The following is a 25114-nucleotide window of genomic DNA, read 5'->3' as shown; positions in this document are numbered from 1 at the left end:
TTTTCACACCACACAAGGAATCTACCTCTTGGTTCCAGAAGTACGCAATGTTTTGAGAGAAGGATCAAAGTATTTCATTAAGTTTGAAATAAGAATACAATTTTTATTTACACTCTCTTTTTGTTCACCAGCACACGGAAACAAAAGTGATAAGGCTGACAACAAAGTTACGCACGGTTCAGACCCCTTCGCCAATAGCTCTCCAAATATCCTTTATCAAATTGCGATATTAGTATCCATTACTTTCGACGTCTCGTAACTATGGTCACATACAGGGTGAGTCACCTAACATTACCGTTGGGTTCTCGCTTCCCACGCCCGGGTTCCAGGATTCGATTCCCGGCGGGGTCAGGGATTTTCTCTGCCTCGTGATGACTGGGTGTTGTGTGATGTCCTTAGGTTAGTTATGTTTAAGTAGTTCTAAGTTCTAGGGGAATGATGACCTCAGATGTTAAGTCCCATAGTGCTCAGAGCCATTTGAACCATTACCGCTGGATATATTTCGTAAACCACATCAAATACTGACGAATCGATTCCACAGACCGAACGTGAGGGGAGGTGCTAGTGTAATTGTTTAATACAAACCATAAAAAAATGCACGGAAGTATGTTTTTTAACACAAACCTACGTTTTTTTAAATGGAACCCCGTTAGTTTTGTTAGCACATCTGAACAGATAGACAAATACGTAATCAGTGCCGTTTGTTGCATTGTAAAATGTTAATTACATCCGGAGATATTGTAACCTAAAGTTGACGCTTGAGTACCACTCCTGCGCTGTTCGATCGTGTGTATCGGAGAGCACCGAATTACGTAGGGATCCAAAGGGAACGGTGATGGGCCTTAGGTACAGAAGAGACTGGAACATCCAGAATTCAAATTAATAATCGAATTAATTAATTTAATAAGATTGAATCTTAAATTGCTGGTCTACCCATGTACCACGGAATAAAATAAAAACTGTCAGTAGTTGAGGGAATGTGAATGAAAAAATGCCGTATTTAAGTTTAAAAAATAATGCAAGTATTATAGATTCATTTTTAACTACAATGGGCTGATAAATCTTACGCAAAAAATATCAAACAAAAGTAAGAGAAAGGATGGTGTTTGATTCGCAAAGCATACATTGGAGTAGAAGCTATACAAATACTCGCATGAAGTTATCCCTTTTACAACGCAATCTGACTTTGTTTACAGGAATCCACTGTGAGACCCAACTCTATTCAAACGGAATCAACTACGACCCAGTATACCACAAACTATGGTTCACCTGTGAACAGGCAGCTGTGAATATCATTTAACAACCCTACGCCAGTGCAGCAGTATTTAACGCTTTTACCTTGATTGAGGCGGCGGCAGAAAACGCCGAGCTGTCGGCGAGTAGTGACGCCTGCAGCAGCTGTTGATGTTCTGACACGTCCACGAAAATTTGCAAACTACGCTGTCTAGCATTCAGGTGATCAGAACGTGGGAAACTTCCCAACCGGAGCCCTGAAATACCGGCAGGTTTCATTGTGAGGTGCACCTGTTCGCTGGTCTGGCCAAACCAATTTGACTCACAGTCATGATAGTGCGTGCTTGAATTGTCAAACGGCAAGCAGCTGACTCAAGACGAATAAGTTCGCCCTCGTGATACACAATCTGCTCGAAATAATACGAGGGTTGGAACATTAATAGTGGCAACTATTTATTTACAGCTCGTACAAAATAGATACGTGTTTCAAAGTTTTACTGACCTTCAAAGTAGTCACCAGCATTGCGTATAACCCGTTGCCAGTGATGTGGAAGTCGTAGGATACTCTTAGCTGTGCCAGTTGTGTTGACAGTTCGAGCGGCGCGGTCTATTGCCCGACGAATTTTTAGCAGTTCTGAAGCGAATGCCGTGAAGTGTTTCCTTGAGTTTAGAAATCGAGTTGAACTCTCGTGGGCTTAAGTCAGGGGAGTGTAGCACGTGGTATAGCACTTAGCAGCCCCATCAGTCAAACAAGTCAGTAACACTGTACGTGCTTGCGCATTGTCCTGCAAAATGATGGTCAGGTCCTGCAGAAAGTGTCATCACGTCTGTCTCTATGCTGTTCATTTTTGGAACACAACCTACGTGCTGTCATTCCATATCTTCATGCTGAGGCACGCCCCTGGTAGCTGAGTGGTCAGCGGGACGGAATGTCATACCCAGCGGCCCTGGTTCGATTCCCGGCTGCGTCAGAGATTTTCTCCGCTCAGGGACTGAGTGTTGTGTTGTCCTTATCATCATTATTTCATCCCCATCGACACGCAAGTCGCCGAAGTGGCGTCAGCTCGAAAGACTCGCACCAGGCTAACGGTCTGCCCGACGGGAGGCCCTAGCCACACGGCATTTCCATTTCATGCTGAGGGATTATGCCTGATTTGCGAGTGTCAACCGATGGTCTTGTTCACTGAATAGATCAGGCGATTCATAAATGGTTCAAATGGCTCTGAGCAGTATGGGAATTAACTCCTGAGGTCATCAGTCCCCTAGAACTTAGAACTACTAAAACCTAACTAACCTAAGGATATCACACACATCTATGCCGGAGATAGGATTCGAACCTGCGACCGTGGCGGTCGCGCGGTTCCAGACTGTAGCACCTAGAACCGCTCGGCCACTCCGGCCGGCTCAGGCGATTCGAGAAAACCGTGTATGAAGGGGTATTCAAAATAAACGAAGAGGTATCTTGTCATCAGACATTGTTCATCTTCATGACAATGTTCGGATGCAGACTGCATTTTCAATAAAGACGCTGCTGCAGCGTTGTGGGCGGAAAGTGTTCGATCGTCCACTACACAGCTCAGACTTGGCTCCCTCAGGCGAATCGCCTTATGAGGACAGCATTACGGCACAGACAACGAACTGCACACCACCGCAGAGAACTGGTGAAAAGCACAGCTGCCTTCTGTAATGAGGGTATTTGAAAGTTGGTGAATGAATGAATGGCTCTGAGCACTATGGGACTTAACTGCTACGGTCATCAGTCCCCTAGAACTTAGAACTACTTAAACCTAACTAACCTAAGGACGGCACACAACACCCAGCCATCACGAGGCAGAGAAAATCCCTGACCCCGCCGGGAATCGAACCCGGGAACCCGGGCGTGGGAAGCGAGAACGCTACCGCACGACCACGAGATGCGGGCTGAAAGTTGGTACCATGCTACGATAAATGTCTAAGCCGGAGCGGCGAGAAGTTGCTGGAAAGTGTAGTTAAATGTCGTAATTTAAACGTTTTCGCTTTGCACTATGGTTCCCATTTTACAACCGATCGGATCTTGAAAAAATAGCCCTCACATTTACCAAAATTAAAGTCCAAATGTTGTAAGTCCTTTATTTGTTTGGTGTCGTATTGCGGGTTGGTTGCTTCAGTCAAGAGGTAATACACAGCGCATGGAACAGTTCATGGCAACATTTTGGAAAATGTGATCGCTATGGATTTTTGTACTGGTAACACCGAAAATGATGTAGCACATTCACGGATTGCCCCTGTCAACCGTGCACATTGTTGCATTCCGCAATGTTTTAATTACTTCATCCACAATCGTCATTGGCACTTCGGTAACAAGTAACGGAAGAAGTTACTACAGTATAGGACCATATTTTTTGGGAAATACGAATTTAAGTACTCCATGTGTTAATACACTGAAGAGCCAAAGAAACTGGTACACATACCTAATATCGTGTACGGTCACCATGAGCACGCAGAAGTTCCGCAACAGGACGTGGAATGGACTCCACTAATGTCTGAAATACTTCTGGATGGAACTGACGCCATGAATCCTGCAGGCCTGTCTATAAAACCGTAATAGTACGAGGGGCAGGAGATCTCTTCTGAACAGCACGTTTCAAGGCATCTCAGATATGCTCAATAATGTTAATGTCTGTGGAGTTTGATCGCCAGTAGAAGTGTTTAAACTCTGAAGAGTGTTCCTGGAGCCACTCTATAGCAATTCTGGACATGTGGGGTGTCCCATTGTCCTGCTGGAATTGCCCAAGTCCGTCGGAATGCATAAAGGACATAATGCAGGCTATAGACAGGATGCTTAAGTACGTGTCGCCTTTCAGAGTTGTATCTAGACGTATCAGGGAGCCCATATCACTCCACCTGAACACGCCCCACAACATTACAGAGCCTCCACCAGTTTGAACAGTCCCCTGCTCACAAGTAGGGTCCATGGTTTCATGAGGTTGTCTCTACCCGTCCATCCGCTCGATACAATCTGAAACAAGACTCGTCCGATAGGGGCAACATGTTTCCAGTCTTCAACAGTCTAATGTCGGTGTTGACGGGTCCAGGCGAGACGTAAACCTTTGTGTCATGCAGTCATCAAGGGTACACGAGTGGGCCCTTGGCTCCGAAAGCCCAAATGTATGATGTTTCGTTGATGGTTGGTACGATGACACTTGTTGACGGCCCAGCACTGAAATCTGCACAGCAATTTGGGGAAGCGTTGCACTTCTGTCACGTTGAACCATTCTCTTCAGTCGTCCTAGGTTTCGTTCTTGCAGGATCTCTTCGCGGCCTCAGCGATGTCGGAGATCTTATGTTTCAGTGGATTCCTGATATTCACGGTATACTCGTGAAATGGTCGTACGGAAAAATCCCCACTTCATCGCTACCTCCGAGATGCTGTGTCCCATCGCTCGTGCGCCGACTATAGCATCTTGATAACCTGCCATTGCAGCAGCAGTAACTGATCTAACAACCGCGCCGGACATTTGCTGTCTTATGTAGGCGTTGCCGACCGCAGTGCAGTGTTCGGCCCGTTTACATATCTCTGTGATTGAATACGCACGCCTATACCAGTTTCTTCGGCCTTCATTGTACAAATGGTTTCTAGCAACTATTTTGCTTTTACGTTGAATAATACCTCATTTAGACTCTCGTGAATCTGCTCGTCATAATTGTGTTTTACCAGGTATTTTTTGCTCGTCATCATTGTGTTTTACCAGGTATCTGTTCTTTAGATTCGTTTATCTTCAATCATAGATTGTACACCATTGTAGTTATATGTTTGGTACATCCCGTTTCAGATCTGAGTTACCTGAAATGAATAACTTATTCTCTGATCAGAAGCGAAATTATGTTTATGAAGCCGCTGTAGATATTGTTAAAACACTATTTATTTCTAAGCTGCCTCTACGAATATACAACGCCTGTTCCAAATCCTGCTGTGTTTATGGAGCAGCCATGGCATGTAACAACTACAAACGAGTAAAGCGTACGTCACGGTTCCCTGCGTTTCGCATGTCGTGCCACATTTTCGTGACTCTTGATTAATTTTTATCAGCAGTCTCACGGCTGTGGTCACGGTATGTGCGGACTTTCCCACTATTGTGGCCAGAGAACGGAAAGTGAGCGCGGTAAACTCGAGGAATGCCGACTGAAAGTACGTGTTCGGTCGTGCAGTGCTGTTATCAGCAAAGCCATCGGCCAACGACAACGCAGTAACACGACTCTCACTGCCAAGACCAATGGTACCTTTTCTAGCTTCATTATCGCAAAAGCCAAACTAAGTGACTTTACTAATTAGACCAAAAGGCGAAATTGGGATGATTAGGTGCTGTTTTATATTTGCGCACATTTGCAGTGTGACGAGCCGGCCGCGGTAGTCTAGCGGTTCTGGCGCTGCAGTCCGGAACCGCGGGACTGCTACGGTCGCAGGTTCGAATCCTGCCTCGGGCATGGGTGTGTGTGATGTCCTTAGGTTGGTTAGGTTTAAGTAGTTCTAAGTTCTAGGGGACTTATGACCTAAGATGTTGAGTCCCATAGTGCTCAGAGCCATTTGAACCATTTTTTGCAGTGTGACGTGCTATCTGACACTTGTTTCACGCGAGCTGTAGTTGTACGAGTGTTCCTCTGCCACGTAAAATCTGCCACGTAAGCATCCACTCTTATCTGTTTCTCAAAGTAAACCTGACATGCAATAAACGCTAGGTGGCAAACACTTGCTCATTAAAGTAGTCCAAAACCTATCAATCCAATGTTCAACGACTCTCTACTGAGTAAACAAGTAACTTCAACCCTTATAGTGCTACGAAACACCACATTTATCAGTCACGACCGTTTATGTTCATTCCTGTTAACTCTTTTTTAGACAACATTTGCGAACATTTGCTGTGCACTTAATCCCGTTTAGTATCCTTAGAACGTGTTTTCGTATATTCTGGCCAATGAAGTGTTTTGTCGACGTACACTAATACCTCTTATGTTGGTTGGTTCGTTGATTTGGGGAGAGGGGACCAAACAGCGAGGTCATCGGTCTCATCGGATTAGGGAAGGGTGGGGAAGGAAGTCAGCCGTGCCCTTTCAAAGGAACCGTCCGGGCAATTGCCGAAAGCGATTTAAGGAAATCACAGAAAACCTAAACCAGGATGGCCAGACAAGGGTAATAACCACCTCTTGTGTTGCTTCGGTAGTTTATACATAATGGTCTTCACCATTCATATTCATATATTAATTATAGATTATTAATTTTATATGCCTCCAATTTCGTTTTATGGTTCAATTGCTGTTCTAACAGGCAGACGTTCACCAGATGTACACGTGTTAATTTGATGTTACATCCATACGCTTACATACATAATATGTATCTCAATTCTCCATGCTCACAGGTTCGAATAAACAATGAGAAGCACTTTCCTCCTTATACTACTGCTGTACTGAGTTTCTATCAATCTCCAATTTCGGCCATACGACAAACACCATTTTTTTTATGTTGCAAAATTCAGTTTTTTTTGTTTACTTTATAACCGCTTTCGAGTATCAGAAACCATTCTCAACCAATTCAAACAGAAAAAATGGTTTATTCCGTGATAGCACGTAGGCCATATTAATGCTATGCATACTTCTGTTTAAGACAAGTTTTTCAGTGACATATGACAGGACAGACATATTTGTATGTAGATGCTGAAATAGATATTGTAGTTCCGTCGCTTAAACAAAGACGCACTGGCTGTTGAAATAAACTTGAATTAATTCTCTAACAGTTGACATTCTTGCTGTTGCGCGTATTCAGTAACAGAAAACGCTTGTGCGTGCATAAGATCAGCTCTCCTGTCTAACGATATACTCATCGCGTGGGGCAGTCCGGACTAGGTCGTGGAGTACCGAGATACATGTGCGTGCGCTACACACAAAGGAGTGGGATTTATTCTCACGGAAGTGGGGTCCTTGGCGAGTAAATCACAAGCAGAGACTGACGTGAAGGCGGCGCCCGTCAAGATCCCGGTCCGCGAGGCGTCGGCTGTCGCCGCACCAGCAGTCCACACCACCACTTACAAATATTGCTTACTTTGCGTTTTACATCCTTCTTTGACGTATAGCTACACGATAAAGCTAACTGTCAGCAGCCCTGCCAGGCACATCTTTATCTTAGGGCAATAGACTTCATTCATCATTATTTCAAAATATTCACGCATAAAAATCAGTGCTTTACTTTTTCCCGTTTTCATTATACATTTTCCAACGTTACTCTTAACTCTAAAACCACACCGCGCAACAGAATTAAAGGATTACATTTCCGAAAGTGCGTACTTGTTTCTCATTTCAACGTATAAAAAAATGGTTCAAATGGCTCTGAGCACTATGGCACTTAACTTCTGAGGTCATCAGTCCCCTAGAACTTAGAACTACTTAAACCTAACAAACCTAAGGACATCACACACATCCATGCCCCAGGCAGGATTCGAACCTGCGACCGTAGCGGTCGCGCGGTTCTAGACTGTAGCGCCTAGAACCGCTCGGCCACCCTGGCCGGCTCCAACGCGTAAGATTGAAATTAGGCTCAACAACGTTCCTCTGTAACAGTGCAAAACCGTGGCGCCCTGTGACTTCACCCTTGGGCTCAGCGCACTTCAAACAGCAAGGTTCGACACACATGGGAAAAAGGCCAGAGCTCAAAAGTTCACGCGCCTTGTGAAATGGATTCTTGATGTAACACTGGCACTAAATTTCTCCACAATTCTACCCAATGCCACTGTGGACGTAATACACTATAAGAAGGTCGTCATAGCCGCTCTTACTCAAATTTAACCCCTTATTTTGACGTCTCTGCGACAGAGGTGAAAACTGCTCAAAATGGCTCTGATTACTATGGGACTTAACTTCTGAGGTCATCAGTCCCCGAGAACTTAGAACTACTTAAACCTAACTAACCTAAGGACATCACACACATCCATGCCCCAGGCAGGATTCGAACCTGCGACCGCAGCGGTCGCGCGGTTCCAGACTGTAGCGCCTAGAACCGCTCGACCACTCCGGCCGTCGTGAGAACTGGGATGCCCAGATTTGAAACTACACTGTTTTTGTATGACCGGCCGAAGAAAGCATTTCAGACACACCGCTGATCAGAGATGAAACGATAGGGCCTCAGTAGGTGACAGGAACAGCACAGTGAAACCAACCCTTACTTTGGGACGGTGGTCTCCACATATTTCGCCATCGAAAATGACAGTTGGCAGTGCGACGAGCAAAAGGACGATGTTATCGACAATCTTAGGCACTGTTGACAACTTCTGGGTAAAGCAGACCTTTTCGACGGACCTCACGGGGTTGCAGCCACCTGCGAATTACTCCCAGGCTCCAGGCAGGCAGCTGGTCTCGGAGGTGTCTCAAGGGGCTGCCTCCCTGCGCGTACCTCGGGCTACTTCACAGGTTTTCTTTCTCTGTGCATTGAGTATCCTGTTCTTGATAAGATTTTTGTGGGAATGGTTTGCTAATGTTTTTTGTCTACGCATTATGAAAAGAAACCTTTTCAGAATGTAAGGATGCATCTGATATGTTGGTATCATGCAATGTGTATTTCTCTTGTTAATTATAGACTTGAGACGAAGTGAAAGGAAGGAATATCCAGCGAACTCTACGTTGGCCCGTAGCCTACTCGGATAGCACCAAAAACAAAGGCTGATTTTTAACGTCCTCATGCTACCAATGAAACCATGTCAAACACCTTGCCACTGTCCCCAAGAGTCACTGCAGAGACGTTTCGTATCTAACTCAGGCCTGGTGTTAAGAACGCACTATTCCTCCGCGTCAGTCGCATCCTTGCCATTGGACTCCTGATTGTGACACAATACTAGAACACACTTGTGGTGATAAGCGGAAAATTATGACATCTGCCATACCACAGCCTGCATCTGACGAACTGTTCAGTTCTGGGTTTCGCATCGCAATTCCCCATACTGTGCAAGCAGCCAAATTTCCAGTAGGAGAAATTGTTTTGCCACTTCTCCTAGTTAACGTCATTATTATTCTTGTTTTGTTATGCACTTGAGCACGTCTCTTCCACATCAGGAAATATTCTGCTTGTCTCTTGAAATATTATCTACTTACTACTAAGCTATTGTGCGTTAGTTTAAAAGAAATTTCGATACAAAAGGAACAGATTTGTCAGTTGTCTGCCCTTCCCAGGAAATTCAGTAGAGTCTTTGTTGCCATGTATGATGAAAGAGACCGGTGTTAACGATGTCTATAATGAGAACGTGAAAGCGGGAAAGTTCAGAGAGGGTGTTCAGTAGTTCAGATGCCGGACACAAATTTGAGAGGACTTGATCTAAGGTATCTTACAGCCACGCTTGTGATGTGAATGAGTCATATTGCAACGAATTCTCTGTGTACAGGACGTTAACCTTCGTATGAACCACACTACTTTAAAATTATTTTTCATGCAAGGGTAATATCAAGCATAGTGTAACCAAGGCCCCATTGTTGAGAACGGGAAAGTCCTTTTACTTGGCGAAGCTTAGCTGTCCTTCTCAACCTCACAGCCACTAATTACGTGTGAACTTTCTTCGCTTCGGAGGCCGTGAAAAACTTTCTTAAGAAGGAGATTGTAGAGGTGGTGTGCTATCGTGCTACGTACTTTTGCGATCAGCTGAACTCCTTTGTGTCAAGGATAATGGCAGAAGCTATTATGGGATAAGACGATTGAAAGCAGCAATGAAAGGCAACGTTCGCTACTAGTCGTTTCAGCAGCACAGCTTTAAGCGCTGAAAAAGCACTTTACCTACTTTTGTGTGAATTTTGATCTGCAGTTCGCTCTAGCCACTCATCCAAGATGTATTTACTATTATCCTGTATTCAGATCTTGTATTGACCGGTTGTAAATACGATTACACGTGAACATTGAAAACAGATCACCGTAAATGGATTACTGCGTTCTAGAAACGATTTGATTCGATTGCTTTGAGCATTACCATCGATGTACATTTTTTCCACATGGATGACTGTTACGCAGAAATTCTCACCCATCCATCACTGTTGCGAAAGTAATCTTATTTAGTTCCGTCTTATATTAGGATATTCCAGCGATTTATTTATTTGTAATCTAGAGAACGTTGAATATACATTATGGCATTATTTATTAACTCAGCCTGAAATGTCAGAACATTTACAACAAGGCTATACTTGGCATTCCAATAGTTTTATTTCCATGTATGAAAATAGACTCAACACCTTAAAGAGGTAAAAAAGGAAATAAGTCTGTTACCAATAAACAATCCAACGTTGCCATAAATATGTTTAGCAAGCATAGCATAACAAATTTCCGTATGATATTTGGTAAGTGCAGACATATGATATTAGGACGCGTTTCAGAGACGTGAAGGAACAGACACAAACCACTTCGTACCAAATGTAAAATCCCTTCCAGCAGGAAGGTCAGCTCAGCAGCCACAATACGATGTTTTCTGGAGTGGGACGTCAGCATCTTGCATATGAGGATCTGTTGTTCTTGTGGTCTTCAGTCTGAAGACTGGTTTGATCCATACTACTCTATCCTGTGCAAGCTTCATCGCCTACGGATAGCTACTGCAGCTTACATCCTTCTGAATCTGCTTAGTGTATTCATATCTTGGTCCCCCTCTACGATTTTTATTCACCACACTCCTCTAAAATACTGAACTGGTAAGCCTTTGATGACTGGAAGTGTCCAATCAACCGATCCCTTCTTCTAGTCATATTGTACCACAAATTTCTCTTTTGCCCAATTCTATTCAGTACTTCTGCATTAGTTGCGTGATGTACTGACCAAATCATCAGTATTCTTCTGTAGCATCGTCTTTTGAAAACCTTGTTTTCCCTTCTTGTCTAAACTATTTATCCTCAATATTTCACTTCCACATCTGGCTACACTGCATACAAATACATTCAGAAAAGGCTTCCTAACACTTAAACCTATATTCGATATCAACAAATTTCTTTTTTTCAGAAAAGCGTTTCTTGCCATTTTCAGTCGACATTTTATGTCTTCTCTAGTTCCGCCATCTCTGTTATTCTGCTGCCCAAATACCAAAACTGATCTACTCCTTCTCGTTTCCTAATCTAATTCCCTTAGCATCACGTGTCTTACTGGCCTATATTCCATTATCTTCGGTTTGCTTTTGTTGATGTTCATCTAATGTCCTCCTCTCAAGAGACTGTCCATTCCTTTCAACTGTTCTTCCCTACTCTAGGGTATAACTCTGTCTCACTCCCTCACTCCCTTCTCAACCACTGCTTCAATTTCATACCATCGACTCTTCATAACTGCCGTCTAGTTATTGTACAAGTCGTGAATAGCCTTTTTGCTCCCTGCATTTTAGCCGTTCTATCTTCATAAATTCAAAGAGAGACCTATCTTCTAAGTCGTAGGGTCAATGTTGCCTCATGTGTTACGACATTTCTACGGAATCCAAACTGACTTTCCCCTAGTTCGGCTTCTACTAGTTTTTCCATTCTTCCTTAAAGAGTTCGTGTTTTCATTTTGGAAGCATGACTTATCAGACTGATAGTTCGGTAATATTCAGGTCTGTCAGTAACTAATTTCTTTGTAATTCTTTGAGGGTATTTCCCCTCTCTCATACACGTTGTGCACCAGGTGGAAAAGTTTTGTCATGAATGGCTCTCCTGAGGCAATCAGAAGTTGTGTTGGAAAGTCGTCTAATCCCGGAGCCTTGTTTCGACTTAGGTCTTTCAGTGCTGTATCAAATTCTTCTCCCAGTACCATATATCCAGCCTCATCTTCATTAGTTGCGTGTTCTACCAATCTAATCTTCAGTGTCCTTCTTTAGCACCACATTTGAAAGAATAAGTCTGGCAATCCTAAAATGTGACGTGATCTGTGTTAACGTGAAACTACTTAGTGCAAGTATGTTCGCTGGTGAGTGGGTCGCACAGAAAAGTGAGCGGTACACGGGCGCATGTAAAAGGCTTTTCCGTTCAGTGTGGGTGACAGCTTAGCTGCCCAGTGAAACAACTTTCGCTGCCGGTTGTTGTAACGTGTGTCGTGTTCCCTGGTAACTCGCCAAGCCGCCCAGCAGTCGGTAGGACTAGAGATCTAGGCTAGAGCGTCCGGACACCTGCCAGAAGGGAAAACGTCGAATGCAACTGGTCTCAGCTTGCCAACACGGAAGCTGTGGTATCTGGTGACAGAGGCTGCCATTAGAATCGCGGTAGTTACTAACTGGGTGACGTCAATGACTGCTAGGAAACAACAAAGGAAGTTGTTTGCTTGAGCAGAGAACGTTTTTAATTGTGGGACGGTATTAAGTTTTGCATTTGGAAAAATATATGGGTTTGTTGTTGTGGTCTTCAGTCCTGAGAGTGGTTTGATGCAGCTCTCCACGCTACTTTATTCTGTGCAAGCTTCTTCATCTCCCAGTACCTACTGCAGCCTACATCTTTCTGAATCTGCTTAGTGTATTCATCTCGTGGTCTCCCTCTACGATTTTTACCCTCCACGCTGCCCTCCAGTACTAAATTTGTGATCCCCTGATGCCTCAGAACATGCCCTACCAACCGATCCCTTCTTCTAGTCAAGTTGTGCGACAAACTCCTCTTCTCCCCAATTCTATTCAATACCTCATCATTAGTTACGTGATCTACCCATCAAATCTTCGGCATTCTTCTGTAGCACCACATTTCGAAAGCTTCTATTTTCTTCTTGTCTAAACTATTTATCGTCCACGTTTCACTTCCATACATGGCTACACTCCATACAAATACTTTCAGAAACGGCTTCCTGAAACTTAAATCTATACTCGATGTTAACAAATTTCTTTCCTTCAGAAACGCTTTCTTTGCCATTGCCAGTCTACATTTTATATCCTCTCTATTTCGACCATCGTCAGTTATTTTGCTCCCCAAATACCAAAACTCCTTTACTACTTTAAGCGTCTCATTTCCTAATCTAATTCCCGCAGCATCGCCCGATTTAATTCGACTACATTCCATTATCCTCGTTTTGCTTTTGTTGATGTTCATCTTATATCCTCCTTTCAAGACACTGTCCATTCCGTTCAACTGCTCTTCCAAGTCCTTTGCTGTCTCTGACAGAATTACAATGTCATCGGCGAACCTCAAAGTTTTTATTTCTTCTCGGTGGATTTTAATACCTACTCCGAACTTTTCTTTTGTTTCCTTCACTGCTTGCTCAATATACAGATTGAATAGCATCGGGGAGAGGCTACAACCCTGTCTCACTCCCTTCCCAACCATTGCTTCCCTTTCATGCCCCTCGAGTCTTATAACTGCCACCTGATTTCTGTACAAATTGTAAATAGCCTTTCGCTCCCTGTATTCTATACCTGCCACCTTCAGAATTTGAAAGAGAGTATTCCAGTTAACATTGTCAAAAGCTTTCTCTATGTCTACAAATGCTAGAAACGTAGGTTTGCCTTTCCTAATCTTTCTTCTAAGATAAGTCGTAGGGTCAGTATTGCCTCACGTGTTCTAATATTTCTACGGAATCCAAACTGATCGTCCCCTGGGTCGGCTTCTACCAGTTTTTCCATTCGTCTGTAAATAATTCGCGTTAGTATTTTGCAGCTGTGACTTATTAAACTGATAGTTCTGTAATTTTCACATGTGTCAACACCTGCTTTCTTTGGGATTGGAATTATTATATTCTTCTTGAAGTCTGAGGGAATTTTGCCTGTCTCATACATCTTGCTCACCAGATGGTAGAGTTTTGTCAGGAGTAGCTCCCTTCTAATGGAATGTTGTCTACTCCCGGGGCCTTGTTTCGGCTCAGGTCTTTCAGTGCTCTGTCAAACTCTTCACGCAGTATCATATCTCCCATTTCTTCTTCATCTACCTCCTGTTCCATTTCCATAATATTCTCCTCAAGGACATCGCCCTTGTATAGACCCTCTATGTACTTCCACCTTTCTGCTTTTCCCTTCTTTGCTTAGAACTGGGTTTCCATTCAGATAAGCCTCTACATCCTTACATTTGTCCTCTAGCCATGCCTGCTTAGCCATTTTGCACTTCCTGTCGATCTCATTTTTGAGACGTTTGTATTCCTTTTTGCCTGCTTCACTTACTGTATTTTTGTATTTTCTCCCTTCATCAACTAAATTCAGTATCTCTTCTGTTATCCAAGTATTTCTACTAGCCCTCTTGTTTTTACCTACTTAATCCTCTGCAGCCTTCACTACTTCATCCCTGAGAGCTACCCATTCTTCTTCTACTTTTTTTCTTTCCCCCATTCCTGTCAATTGTTCCCTTATTTTGAGTTTATGCCACGTCGGTTTGCTGCACTGTGCTAGGCAGAAGGATATCCGACACGGTATTAGGTGGTACCCAGTGACTTTCGTCATCTCAGTGTATGAGCCTTAAGTTTCAGTGTTTAGAGCTTTTGTAACATTTTTTGTCTATTAGTCCCTCTACTTGGGACTGGCCCGCCAGTGTTTGCCGGCGAGTGAGACGGCCCGTGGCTTGGTGGCTGTGCAGGAGACATGAGGTGGGCCCACCTGTTGTTCCTCGGCGTGCTGGCGGCCACGCACGCCGCCGACCTGGAGCAGCTGTACGAGTGGAACTTCCTGCCGTTCCGGCTGCCGCACGGCTTCCCGCGCGACGGCTACGTGCCGGAGAACAACGTCTTCACGGGCCTCGAGGTGGGCTGGAACCGCGTCTTCGTCGCCATCCCGCGCCTGCGCAACGGCGTCGCCGCCACGCTCGCCGTCCTGCCCAAGGTCACGCACCCGGCGCACGGGCCCGCCGCGCCGCTGCTCGACGTGAGTATACCATGAGTACGCCCACGCAGCGCCGCCGGCCTGAGCTGCAGCCGCACGTTGTCAAAACACTGTTTTCTGGGTAGGGCAACCAAAACTTAGATTATACATTGTTACTACAGATACATTTCCAAAAACTCTCCAAAATCATCTTAAAAAACTTTCAAAAATTTCAAGACACAAAAAAATTTCAGACACTGGCTGCGAACGGCCATTGATTGAAGTCAATGCGGAAAGTTGAAAATTTCTGCCGGATCGGGATGCGAACACGGGTCTCTTGCTTACTAGGCAAATTCTCAAGACATTTGATCATTTTTTTCAGTTTTGATCGTTATTGTTCTAGGTATTAGGTCTGGGCGGACTTCGCATTACACTTATTACACCTGTTCAAGTTTATCGTTGAATAATTTTTTTTTAAACAGGGTGCAGCCAGCGCGCTAACCTATCGTGCTGACAGCCACTGAGCTGTACGAAGTACCCCTTGCGCATTATTCTCATTACTCGCGTAAGAGTTCGTGCCTGGTGTGCATCTATACTGAAGAGATCAATGATGGCGATGGCGATCTCGCCATATATATATATATATATATATATATATATATAGGTGGGTGGGGGGGGGCTGTAAAGACAATCTGTTATTGGGCAACACAACCATTTACATGATATTATAATGGACCTTTAGGCAATAACAACTTTTCACATCATAAGGCTAGAGAAAAGGTACGGTGTCCCAACGCTGAAATTGCAAACCCAAAATTGCTTAACCTCTTAATAGGTCGATCATCTAACGGCTAAATTCGGAATTTTACTCCTTAAGGTGGGCATCGAAATCGGCAAAACTCATTCTGCATTAAAAAACCCGAGGCTGTTTTATATTACACTCTAAGTAAAAACGTTGAATCCTTATTAAACGTCATACTAAAGTGCAGTTCCCATAAAAGAAGAGTGCAGTCAACACAGATAATGTCTCCATCAGGTGGACAAAATCATAGTTCTTGCAGATCACTTGACGGGGACGTTGTATATGCTAAATGTACTCCTATTTTAATGGGTTCAAATGGCTCTAAGCAGTATGGGACTTAGCATCTGAGGTCATCAGTCCCCTAGAACTTAGAACTACTTAAACCTAACTAATGTAAGGACATCACACACGTACGTGCCCGAGGCAGGATTCGAACTGCGACCGCAGCAACCGCTTGCTTCCGGACTGAAGCGCCTAGAACCGCTCGGGCACCGCGGCCGGCTCTTTTAATGGGAACTGGAATTTAGGACCACGTTTGATAACGAGTTAAGTTTTTAGACCCTGATCTGTTATAATAATGAAGCTTTGGCTTTTTAACGCAACGCGAGCTCTTAACTCTTTTGACGTTCGTCTTACGGTGTTTCATTCCGAATTCAGCAACTCGCAATTATCGATTAGCAGCTTCGACGTGCATTCTCTCCATCCTTATGAAGTGAAAAGTTATTTTCACAAGATGCCTATAACGGTGTCAAATCAGTTGTGTTGCCTAATAAGGGAACTTCTTACAACTAAGCGGCCCCTGAAGAATTTTCATTCGTTTTCAAACAAAAAATTTTACAATCATTTCTTAAGAAGATTTTGGAGATTTTTTTGAAAATATCCTTGCAGAATCACTGTCAAAAGCTCTGTGTAACGATACCACGAAAGTCTGATGATGTTCTGCTATTGCAGTTCTTCAGTCTGCAGAACCTAAGTTGGCTATTTATATGATATACAGAGAGTTTGAAGAGAAATAGTAAATATTTTAGAACGTGGGAAGCTAGAGTAATTCCAATACAACACTACATACAATATGTCCTCAATTTTTATTGGTCACCGAGATACAGCTGTTAGAATTTAAGCCAAACAAATACTCGTAGAAGATGTTAAGAAACGGCAAATGATTAAATTCCATGTTGATTTTCATAAATTCCAGCTCCGACTTCAATGTGATACAATACTTTAGAAAAGTATTATAATTAAAATTATTTCAAACGGTTTGAATCACAGAAATACTAATCACTTTACAATAGAGTAAAACATGAACTTTAAATCTTTCAAATGTTTCATCATCAGTTTTAAAATTGCTATGGGTAAAACAACAAATTTTAAGAAAACAAATCTTCACAATTATCAACAAATTAAATCACTTGAAGAGTAAGCAATGAAATGGCAAGTAGACCAGTCCATTCAACAATGTGTAAACATCAAGCCGTCTCGTTACCAAAAGAACATCGTTTACAAGGTGGATTAATTTTAGAGTGTGTGATCGGCTGATACCAGTTGTATATGCAACCTCTATGGTCGTTAGTTTGTCCTGAAATCGATACAGTTCCCGAATACAGTAATGATAGCTCCTACAGCTCTGCAACTGTTAAACACATATGATAACCAAGCAACGTGAATAAAATATTTTGGGCCTTAATAATATCAGAGCTTGGCATAGTTTTAAAGACAAGGCTTGTATTTTACCCAAAAATATTACTTAACTACATAAGGAGCTAGAGAAGGGAATTGCTAAATCAGACGACAAATTTAATTATTGAAAACCAACACAGCACTTAATTACCCGATGCAAGGAATTTAAGTTACCCAAAAAATTACTTAACAAGAAAAGAAGCTACGAAAACTTAAATGACAAATTTAAATGTGAATAAACAGTTCCTCACTTGATAGATGCTCTGTACTCTTTAAATTTAAGGAGTATTACTGTGTGGGCACTGGAACTAAATATACGTCTGCTAACCGGTATGCCGAACTTCGCACAGGTTTCCTTTAGTACGTTTTTAGAGCAGGGTAAGTACTTACCAAATGTAAAACTTACACTGAATACTTCGTCGCTAGTCCTGGAAGACAGTTCTCAAGTGCCAAAGAAACGGGTATACGGATCCGTATTTAAATACAGAAGTATGTAAACAGGCAGAATACGGCGCTGCGGTCGGCAACACCTATATCAGACAACAAATGTCCGGCGCATCTGTTAGCTCGGTTACTGCGGCTATAATGCAGGTTATCAAAATGTAAATGAGTTTGAACGTGATGTTATAGTCGGCACACGAGCAATGGGACACAGCATCTCCGAGGTAGCGATGACGTAAGGATTGTCCCATGCGACCATTTTACGAGAGTACCGTGGATATCAGGAATCCGGCAAAACATCAAATCTCCGACATCGTTGCGGCCTTGCAAGAAAGGGACGAACTACAACTGAAGAGAATCATTCGGCGTGACAGAAGTGCAACCCTTCCGCAAGTTCCTGCAGATTTCAGTGCTGGGCTATAACAAGTGCCAGCGTGTGAAACATTAAACGAAACATATTCGACATGGGCTTTCTGAGCCGAAGGCTCACTCGCGTGCCCGTAATGACGGCACGACACAAAGCTTTACGCCACGCCTGGGCCCGTCAACACTGACATTGGAATATTGAAGACTGGAAACACGTTGCGTGGTTGGACGAGTCTCGTTTTAAATTGTATCGAGCGGATGGACGTGTAAGGGTATGAAGACAACCTCACTCATCCTTGGGCGCTACATGTCAACAGGGGGCTGTTCAAGCTGGTGGAGGCTCTGTAAAAGGCGTGGGGAGTGTACAGTTGGAGTGATATGGGACCCCTGATAGGTCTGGATACGACTCTGACATATGACACGTATGTAAGCATTCTGTATGATCGCCTACAACTATTCATGTCCATTGTGCATTCCGACGGGCTTGGGAAATTCCAGGGGAACAGTGCGACACCTCACACGTCCCCGATTGAATACTGTTTCGAGTTTAAACACTTCCGTTGGCCACCAAACTTCCGAAACATGAATATTATTGAGCATATCTGGGATGCCTTGTGAGACGCCCCGCTAAACCCGCAGGACAGGACAGGTAGTTTAAGTTGTGGAAAGCGACTGTCAGTTACACTCGAACATACAACGTTTTATTTGACAAAAGTTTACAAGAGCCAAGATTTTTTTTTTTTTAAAGAAACACAGCTTTAGTTTTGAAACTTAATTAGCGGCTGATTGCGCCGTACAGTCTAATGCCTTAAGGGCAAGACCACTTTAATTTAAAAACGGCTGAAAGCCAATAACTTAAAGTTCAACCAAAATCGGAAATTTAAAAGGCAAAGCCTTATCTTAAAGCAGGTCCGTAATTACGCTGAAGGCCCAAAGAATCTCACACTTTAAGAGCAAAACAACTTAAATTCAAAATCGGCTGAAGCACTCCATCTTCAGGCCACAAGTGGCCCATCGGGACCATCCGACGGCCGTGTCATCCTCAGATTAGGATACGGAAAGGAGGGGTGTGTGTCAGCACACCACTCTCCCGGTCGTTATGATGGTTTTCGTTGACCGGAGCCGCTACTGTTCGGTCAAGTAGCTTCTCAGTTGGTATCACGGGGCTGAGTGCACCCCGAAAAATGACAACAGCTCATGGCGGTCGGGATGGTCACCCATCCAAGTGCCGGCCACGCCCAACAACGCTTAACTTCGGTGATCTGACGGGAACCGGTGTATCCACTGCGGCTGAAGGCCCAACACTTAAGACTCAATAACATTAATTTTAAAAATGCCAATGTATGTACGTAAAACAGTTCTTAAATTAGGCTGAGGGCCCAAACCATCTTATGCCTTAAGGGCAAAATAACCTTAATCTAAAAATCGGCTAGAAGCCATACAAGTACAAACAACAAGAACAAACAAGAAAAGGCAGTAGACCCAAGGGCACTCAGAAGTTCTGAGGGTCGGCCTGGAATTCAAATACTAACCCTCGCTTAGGTGAGACAGGCAGTCAGCCTAACCATTGTCGATCTGACGACAAGCCAACCAACTTCTGCTGGACAGCCACAACACGATGAGGAAAATACACTGTCTGAATTTACGTCAATGGTCAGGGCAGGTAACTGGAACATTAACGGCTACAAGGCAGAAGATTCCGATGGTGGACTTCAATCCAAACAACCAAGTACCGTTAAAGTCCACTAGAGGATGGCTAAAATTAGCCAACTTGAAAACACACATTTTGGTCACGGGAATATCCGAACAGCCGATAACAAACTCCAAACGACACAATGTGAACAGTCGTGACTTGCTGGTAGATTCAGTCAAAACTCAACTTTCATGTCCAGGATCGGTGAGCTACGAACCTCGTGGCAATGGGGACAGCACCACACACTCAGACACTACATAGAGGCCGCCAGCCGGCCGGTGTGGCTGTGCGGTTCTAAGCGCGTCAGTTTAGAACCGCGTGACCGCTACGGTAGCAGGTTCGAATCCTGCCTCGGGCATGGATGTGTGTATGGTGTCCTTAGGTTAGTTAGGTTTAAGTAGTTCTAAGTTCTAGGGGACTGATGACCTCAGTAGTTAAGTCCCATAGTGCTCAGAGCCATTTGAACCAAGAGGCCCCCAGCAGGCCCGGCCCAATCATGCGCCGCGCAGATTTCCTCACTGCTCCACGCTAACAGACCAACTGCCAGGCCCGGAAACAGTGAAACGACCAGATCTACGTCGGCCGATGAGACGACCAACCGAACGACCAACCAACGGTCGTCCCGCTCCAATCTCCCTCCGTCGCACGGTTCATGTGTGTCGCCAGCGGTCGGCGAGCACTGGCTGTCGACGCCTCACCGGCGCTCCGTCCCCGACTTCACTGCTGCTGCGTCCCGACTGCACTGCTGGTCCGTCACGAACTGACTGCCAGACACACGACGACCCGGAAATACACTCCTGGAAATGGAAAAAAGAACACATTGACACCGGTGTGTCAGACCCATCATACTTGCTCCGGACACTGCGAGAGGGCTGTACAAGCAATGATCACACGCACGGCACAGCGGACACACCAGGAACCGCGGTGTTGGCCGTCGAATGGCGCTAGCTGCGCAGCATTTGTGCACCGCCGCCGTCAGTGTCAGCCAGTTTGCCGTGGCATACGGAGCTCCATCGCAGTCTTTAACACTGGTAGCATGCCGCGACAGCGTGGACGTGAACCATATGTGCAGTTGACGGACTTTGAGCGAGGGCGTATAGTGGGCATGCTGGAGGCCGGGTGGACGTACCGCCGAATTGCTCAACACGTGGGGCGTGAGGTCTCCACAGTACATCGATGTTGTCGCCAGTGGTCGGCGGAAGGTGCACGTGCCCGTCGACCTGGGACCGGACCGCAGCGACGCACGGATGCACGCCAAGACCGTAGGATCCTACGCAGTGCCGTAGGGGACCGCACCGCCACTTCCCAGCAAATTAGGGACACTGTTGCCGGCGAGGACCATTCGCAACCGTCTCCATGAAGCTGGGCTACGGTCCCGCACACCGTTAGGCCGTCTTCCGCTCACGCCCCAACATCGTGCAGCCCGCCTCCAGTGGTGTCGCGACAAGCGTGAATGGAGGGACGAATGGAGACGTGTCGTCTTCAGCGATGAGAGTCGCTTCTGCCTTGGTGCCAATGATGGTCGTATGCGTGTTTGGCGCCGTGCAGGTGAGCGCCACAATCAGGACTGCATACGACCGAGGCACACAGGGCCAACACCCGGCATCATGGTGTGGGGAGCGATCTCCTACACTGGCCGTACACCACTGGTGATCGTCGAGGGGACACTGAATAGTGCACGGTACATCCAAACCGTCATCGAACCCATCGTTCTACCATTCCTAGACCGGCAAGGGAACTTGCTGTTCCAACAGGACAATGCACGTCCGCATGTATCCCGTGCCACCCAACGTGCTCTAGAAGGTGTAAGTCAACTACCCTGGCCAGCAAGATCTCCGGATCTGTCCCCCATTGAGCATGTTTGGGACTGGATGAAGCGTCGTCTCACGCGGTCTGCACGTCCAGCACGAACGCTGGTCCAACTGAGGCGCCAGGTGGAAATGGCATGGCAAGCCGTTCCACAGGACTACATCCAGCATCTCTACGATCGTCTCCATGGGAGAATAGCAGCCTGCATTGCTGCGAAAGGTGGATATACACTGTACTAGTGCCGACATTGTGCATGCTCTGTTGCCTGTGTCTATGTGCCTGTGGTTCTGTCAGTGTGATCATGTGATGTATCTGACCCCAGGAATGTGTCAATAAAGTTTCCCCTTCCTGGGACAATGAATTCACGGTGTTCTTATTTCAATTTCCAGGAGTGTACTATCGGTCGCTCCGGAGATGGTACGACAGTGCACTTATCGATACGCGCTGCTGCTGCCGCTCACGGGCAAATGAGGCAGGAAGTTAATGACGCCAGTAAATGGAATAAGAAAACGAGGCCGCAGCAGCGTAATACAAGATGACAGACAATAAATTGGATAAAAGCGAACCGTGTACGGCTCACCTTGCGACGTGCTGTTCAGAAGAGATCTCCCGTCCCCTCGTATTCTTACGGATTTATGGACGCTCCTGCAGGATTCATTGTGTCAGTTCCCTCCAGCACTACTTCAGATATTAGTCGAGTCCATGCCACGTCGTGTTGCGGCACTTCTGCGCGCTCGCGGTGGCCCTACACGACATTAAGCAAGTGCACCAGTTTCTTTGGCTCTTCAGTGTACGTTAGCCACACTGTAAGACCCACGTAAAGCTGAGCGTGTTGCACACACAGCGACCAATAGGTCGTTCCACAAGCTATCTCCGGAACGATGCCATCAATGAGAAGGAAACAGCAACTGCTTTACTGAATGTGCGATGTAGTCGGGGACTCGTGTAAGCTAACACGCGCCACTTTCAGACATTGCAAGACTACGAAATCTAAGTAGCTTGTCAGGAGCCGGCTGTCACATACAACGGCCCGTCCACACACGACACTACACACAGCCAGCTGCTCTGCAGAACACAGCAAGTTGCACTATGGCTCAACTTCTTATCCATGGGAGGAAGCAAGCAGTCACTCTGCGGTAGCTTTCTCTCTCTCTCTTTCTCTGACACGCACATAGACATACACAAACACACACAAACACACACACACACACACACACACACACACACACAAACACACACACACTCACACACACTTTGTCTGTCCCTGTCTTCTTCCTTCGACTGCCTGTCTTCTCTCTAGCGCCAACGTCAGCGCCGTTTTAAGAGTAGCTGCGCTAGAGTTTCTCTAATATCCGAGCTGCGATTTAATGCGAGATATCGAACCCCGATCAGAGCTGGAGCAAGGTCGACCACTCCACAGCTCACAATGTACTTTCAAATTCTATGGACAACATCACGTGTAACTCCTCTGGAGTCGTTCAGGCATTCTTTTATGAGGGCAGCACTATTCAAAATCCAAACATTCAATTCGTCGGTTGAGTTTACAGCCGATGGGAGTTACAAATGTTATTACTACCGCCAAGAGAGAAAGCGGCTACTTCAGTTAATGTCTACCTTTGCCTCCTTCTTGGACATTTACAGTAAACATAACGATAGAGGTCGTGCATATGTAGTGTCCGCAACGTTCTTAAATACGCAACGCCGAAGCACGTATAAATTCTACGCATGTTTTCCAGAGGACTACTTTCTAGCAACTGAATGATGGCTTCCACTTCCCTCTTCATTCGCGTCTACAGAACAGATATGACCGCTGCGCAATGCGCCAATCTCACGCAGTTCAGTGAAAACACGAGTAAATGCTCTTGAAACTCTCACTGTGCCGTTAGAAAATCATTTATGTCATTCTCTGCAAGCAGCGTCAGCATTACCATCACAAAACTCTTACAGAAACACTATATAGGCATACTCCAGAGCTATAAATACGTGCGCCATCCTTAATCGCTACTTTATAATTTGTCGACAATTTACAATCACAGTTGAAGACTTCTAGTATGTACATTCAAGCACAGCTTCACAACTAGACCTTCAAATAAAGAATGACACTCGTTAAATAAACTCACAGCATTTGGAGTACCAACACGTGAAATGAAAACATGTCTACAACAACATGTATCTATGTAACCAATAGAAACTGGATACACGTACGAAATGTTTTATTCGAGTAAGACTGTACTACCGTCTTCTAAAATATTCTAAAACATTTAGTTCTTGTACTGAAATAATGAGTGTCCAGACGTCCTCGTTCAACGTTGTAGTTTCGACCATCCGCCAGCGCTCATGCCTCATTAGTGCAGAAGGAATGAGTGTAAATAGTTAAAGTAGGTACCTATACGAGCGTCAATAGAGCTTGTTGAGCAGAAATTTGATGAGGTCTCCACGTATTTTCTGTTTTGTAGAGAATACTACGAACAAACGGAACGAGTCCCAATGTGCACCCCACTCTCGCCTATTGTCGCGAATTTGTATACGGAGTACTTCGAGGTGCTATCCAAGTGGAAACGCTGGTGTTTTTTTCCGTTATGTGTATGACACCCTCGTCATCTGGCCCCATGGAACGGACAACCTCATTGACTTCCTTGGGCATTTGAACTCTATACGTTCCAACATCAGATTCACTACGGAGATCGAAGCAGAAGGAAGACTACAATTGCTGGACGTCATGGTCAAGAGAAGAGCTGATGGCACCCTGGGCCACGGGGTGTACCAGAATAAAACGCACACTGACCTGTATTTGCCTGCAGAAAACTTCCACCACCCTCCGCAGAGGAATGGGGTACTAAAAACACTTGTATATAGGGTGCGCACCATTTCATACGCAGAGAGTCTGCCCCAGGAGCTCGAATACGTCACAACTACACGCCGAAAAACGAGTACCTAGAATGAGAGATTAGGCGCGCACCAAAACAGTACAATCCTGTCGAGACGACAGATCCTACGGTGGAAGAGGCAGCCACTGCCTTTATACCACACGCTGGCGCACTATCGCGAAAAATCGGACGTTTCTTGAAAAAGCACCGAGTAAAAACCGTCTTTTGCTCGTCCAATAAGACACGAGAATTGTTGGGAAGTGTCAAATATGATCTCGGTTTGCGCAAGGCCGGCGTATAGCAGATCCCATGTCAATGTAGGAAGACATATATTGGACACACAGTGCGTACCGTCGAAGATCATTGCCAAGAACACCAGAGGCACACCCGACTGATGCCCCAACAGGTCAGCGACCGCAGAGCACTGTTGGTCCGAGAATAGCGCATGCAGTACCAGGATCTTGGCAGAGACTTCCAAATACTGGGACAGCGTTGTTAGAGAGGCCACAGACAC

The 25114-nt window shown here is 45.1% G+C and overlaps 1 protein-coding gene across 1 annotated transcript in view; it reads left to right on the top strand.

The window, feature by feature from the left end:
- Positions 1–25114, top strand: part of LOC124776394 (protein yellow-like) — a 148046-nt gene that overhangs the window by 80703 nt on the left and 42229 nt on the right. Inside the window, exon 2 of the mRNA XM_047251367.1 lies at positions 14725–15008. Coding sequence (XP_047107323.1) covers positions 14730–15008 — 279 coding nt within the window. The 5' untranslated portion in view covers positions 14725–14729. The remainder of the gene's footprint in view (positions 1–14724; positions 15009–25114) is intronic.

Source organism: Schistocerca piceifrons, chromosome 2 (genome assembly GCF_021461385.2).
Source record: "Schistocerca piceifrons isolate TAMUIC-IGC-003096 chromosome 2, iqSchPice1.1, whole genome shotgun sequence".
Lineage (NCBI taxonomy): Eukaryota > Metazoa > Arthropoda > Insecta > Orthoptera > Acrididae > Schistocerca > Schistocerca piceifrons.
This window is presented reverse-complemented; position numbering and strand designations above follow the sequence as displayed.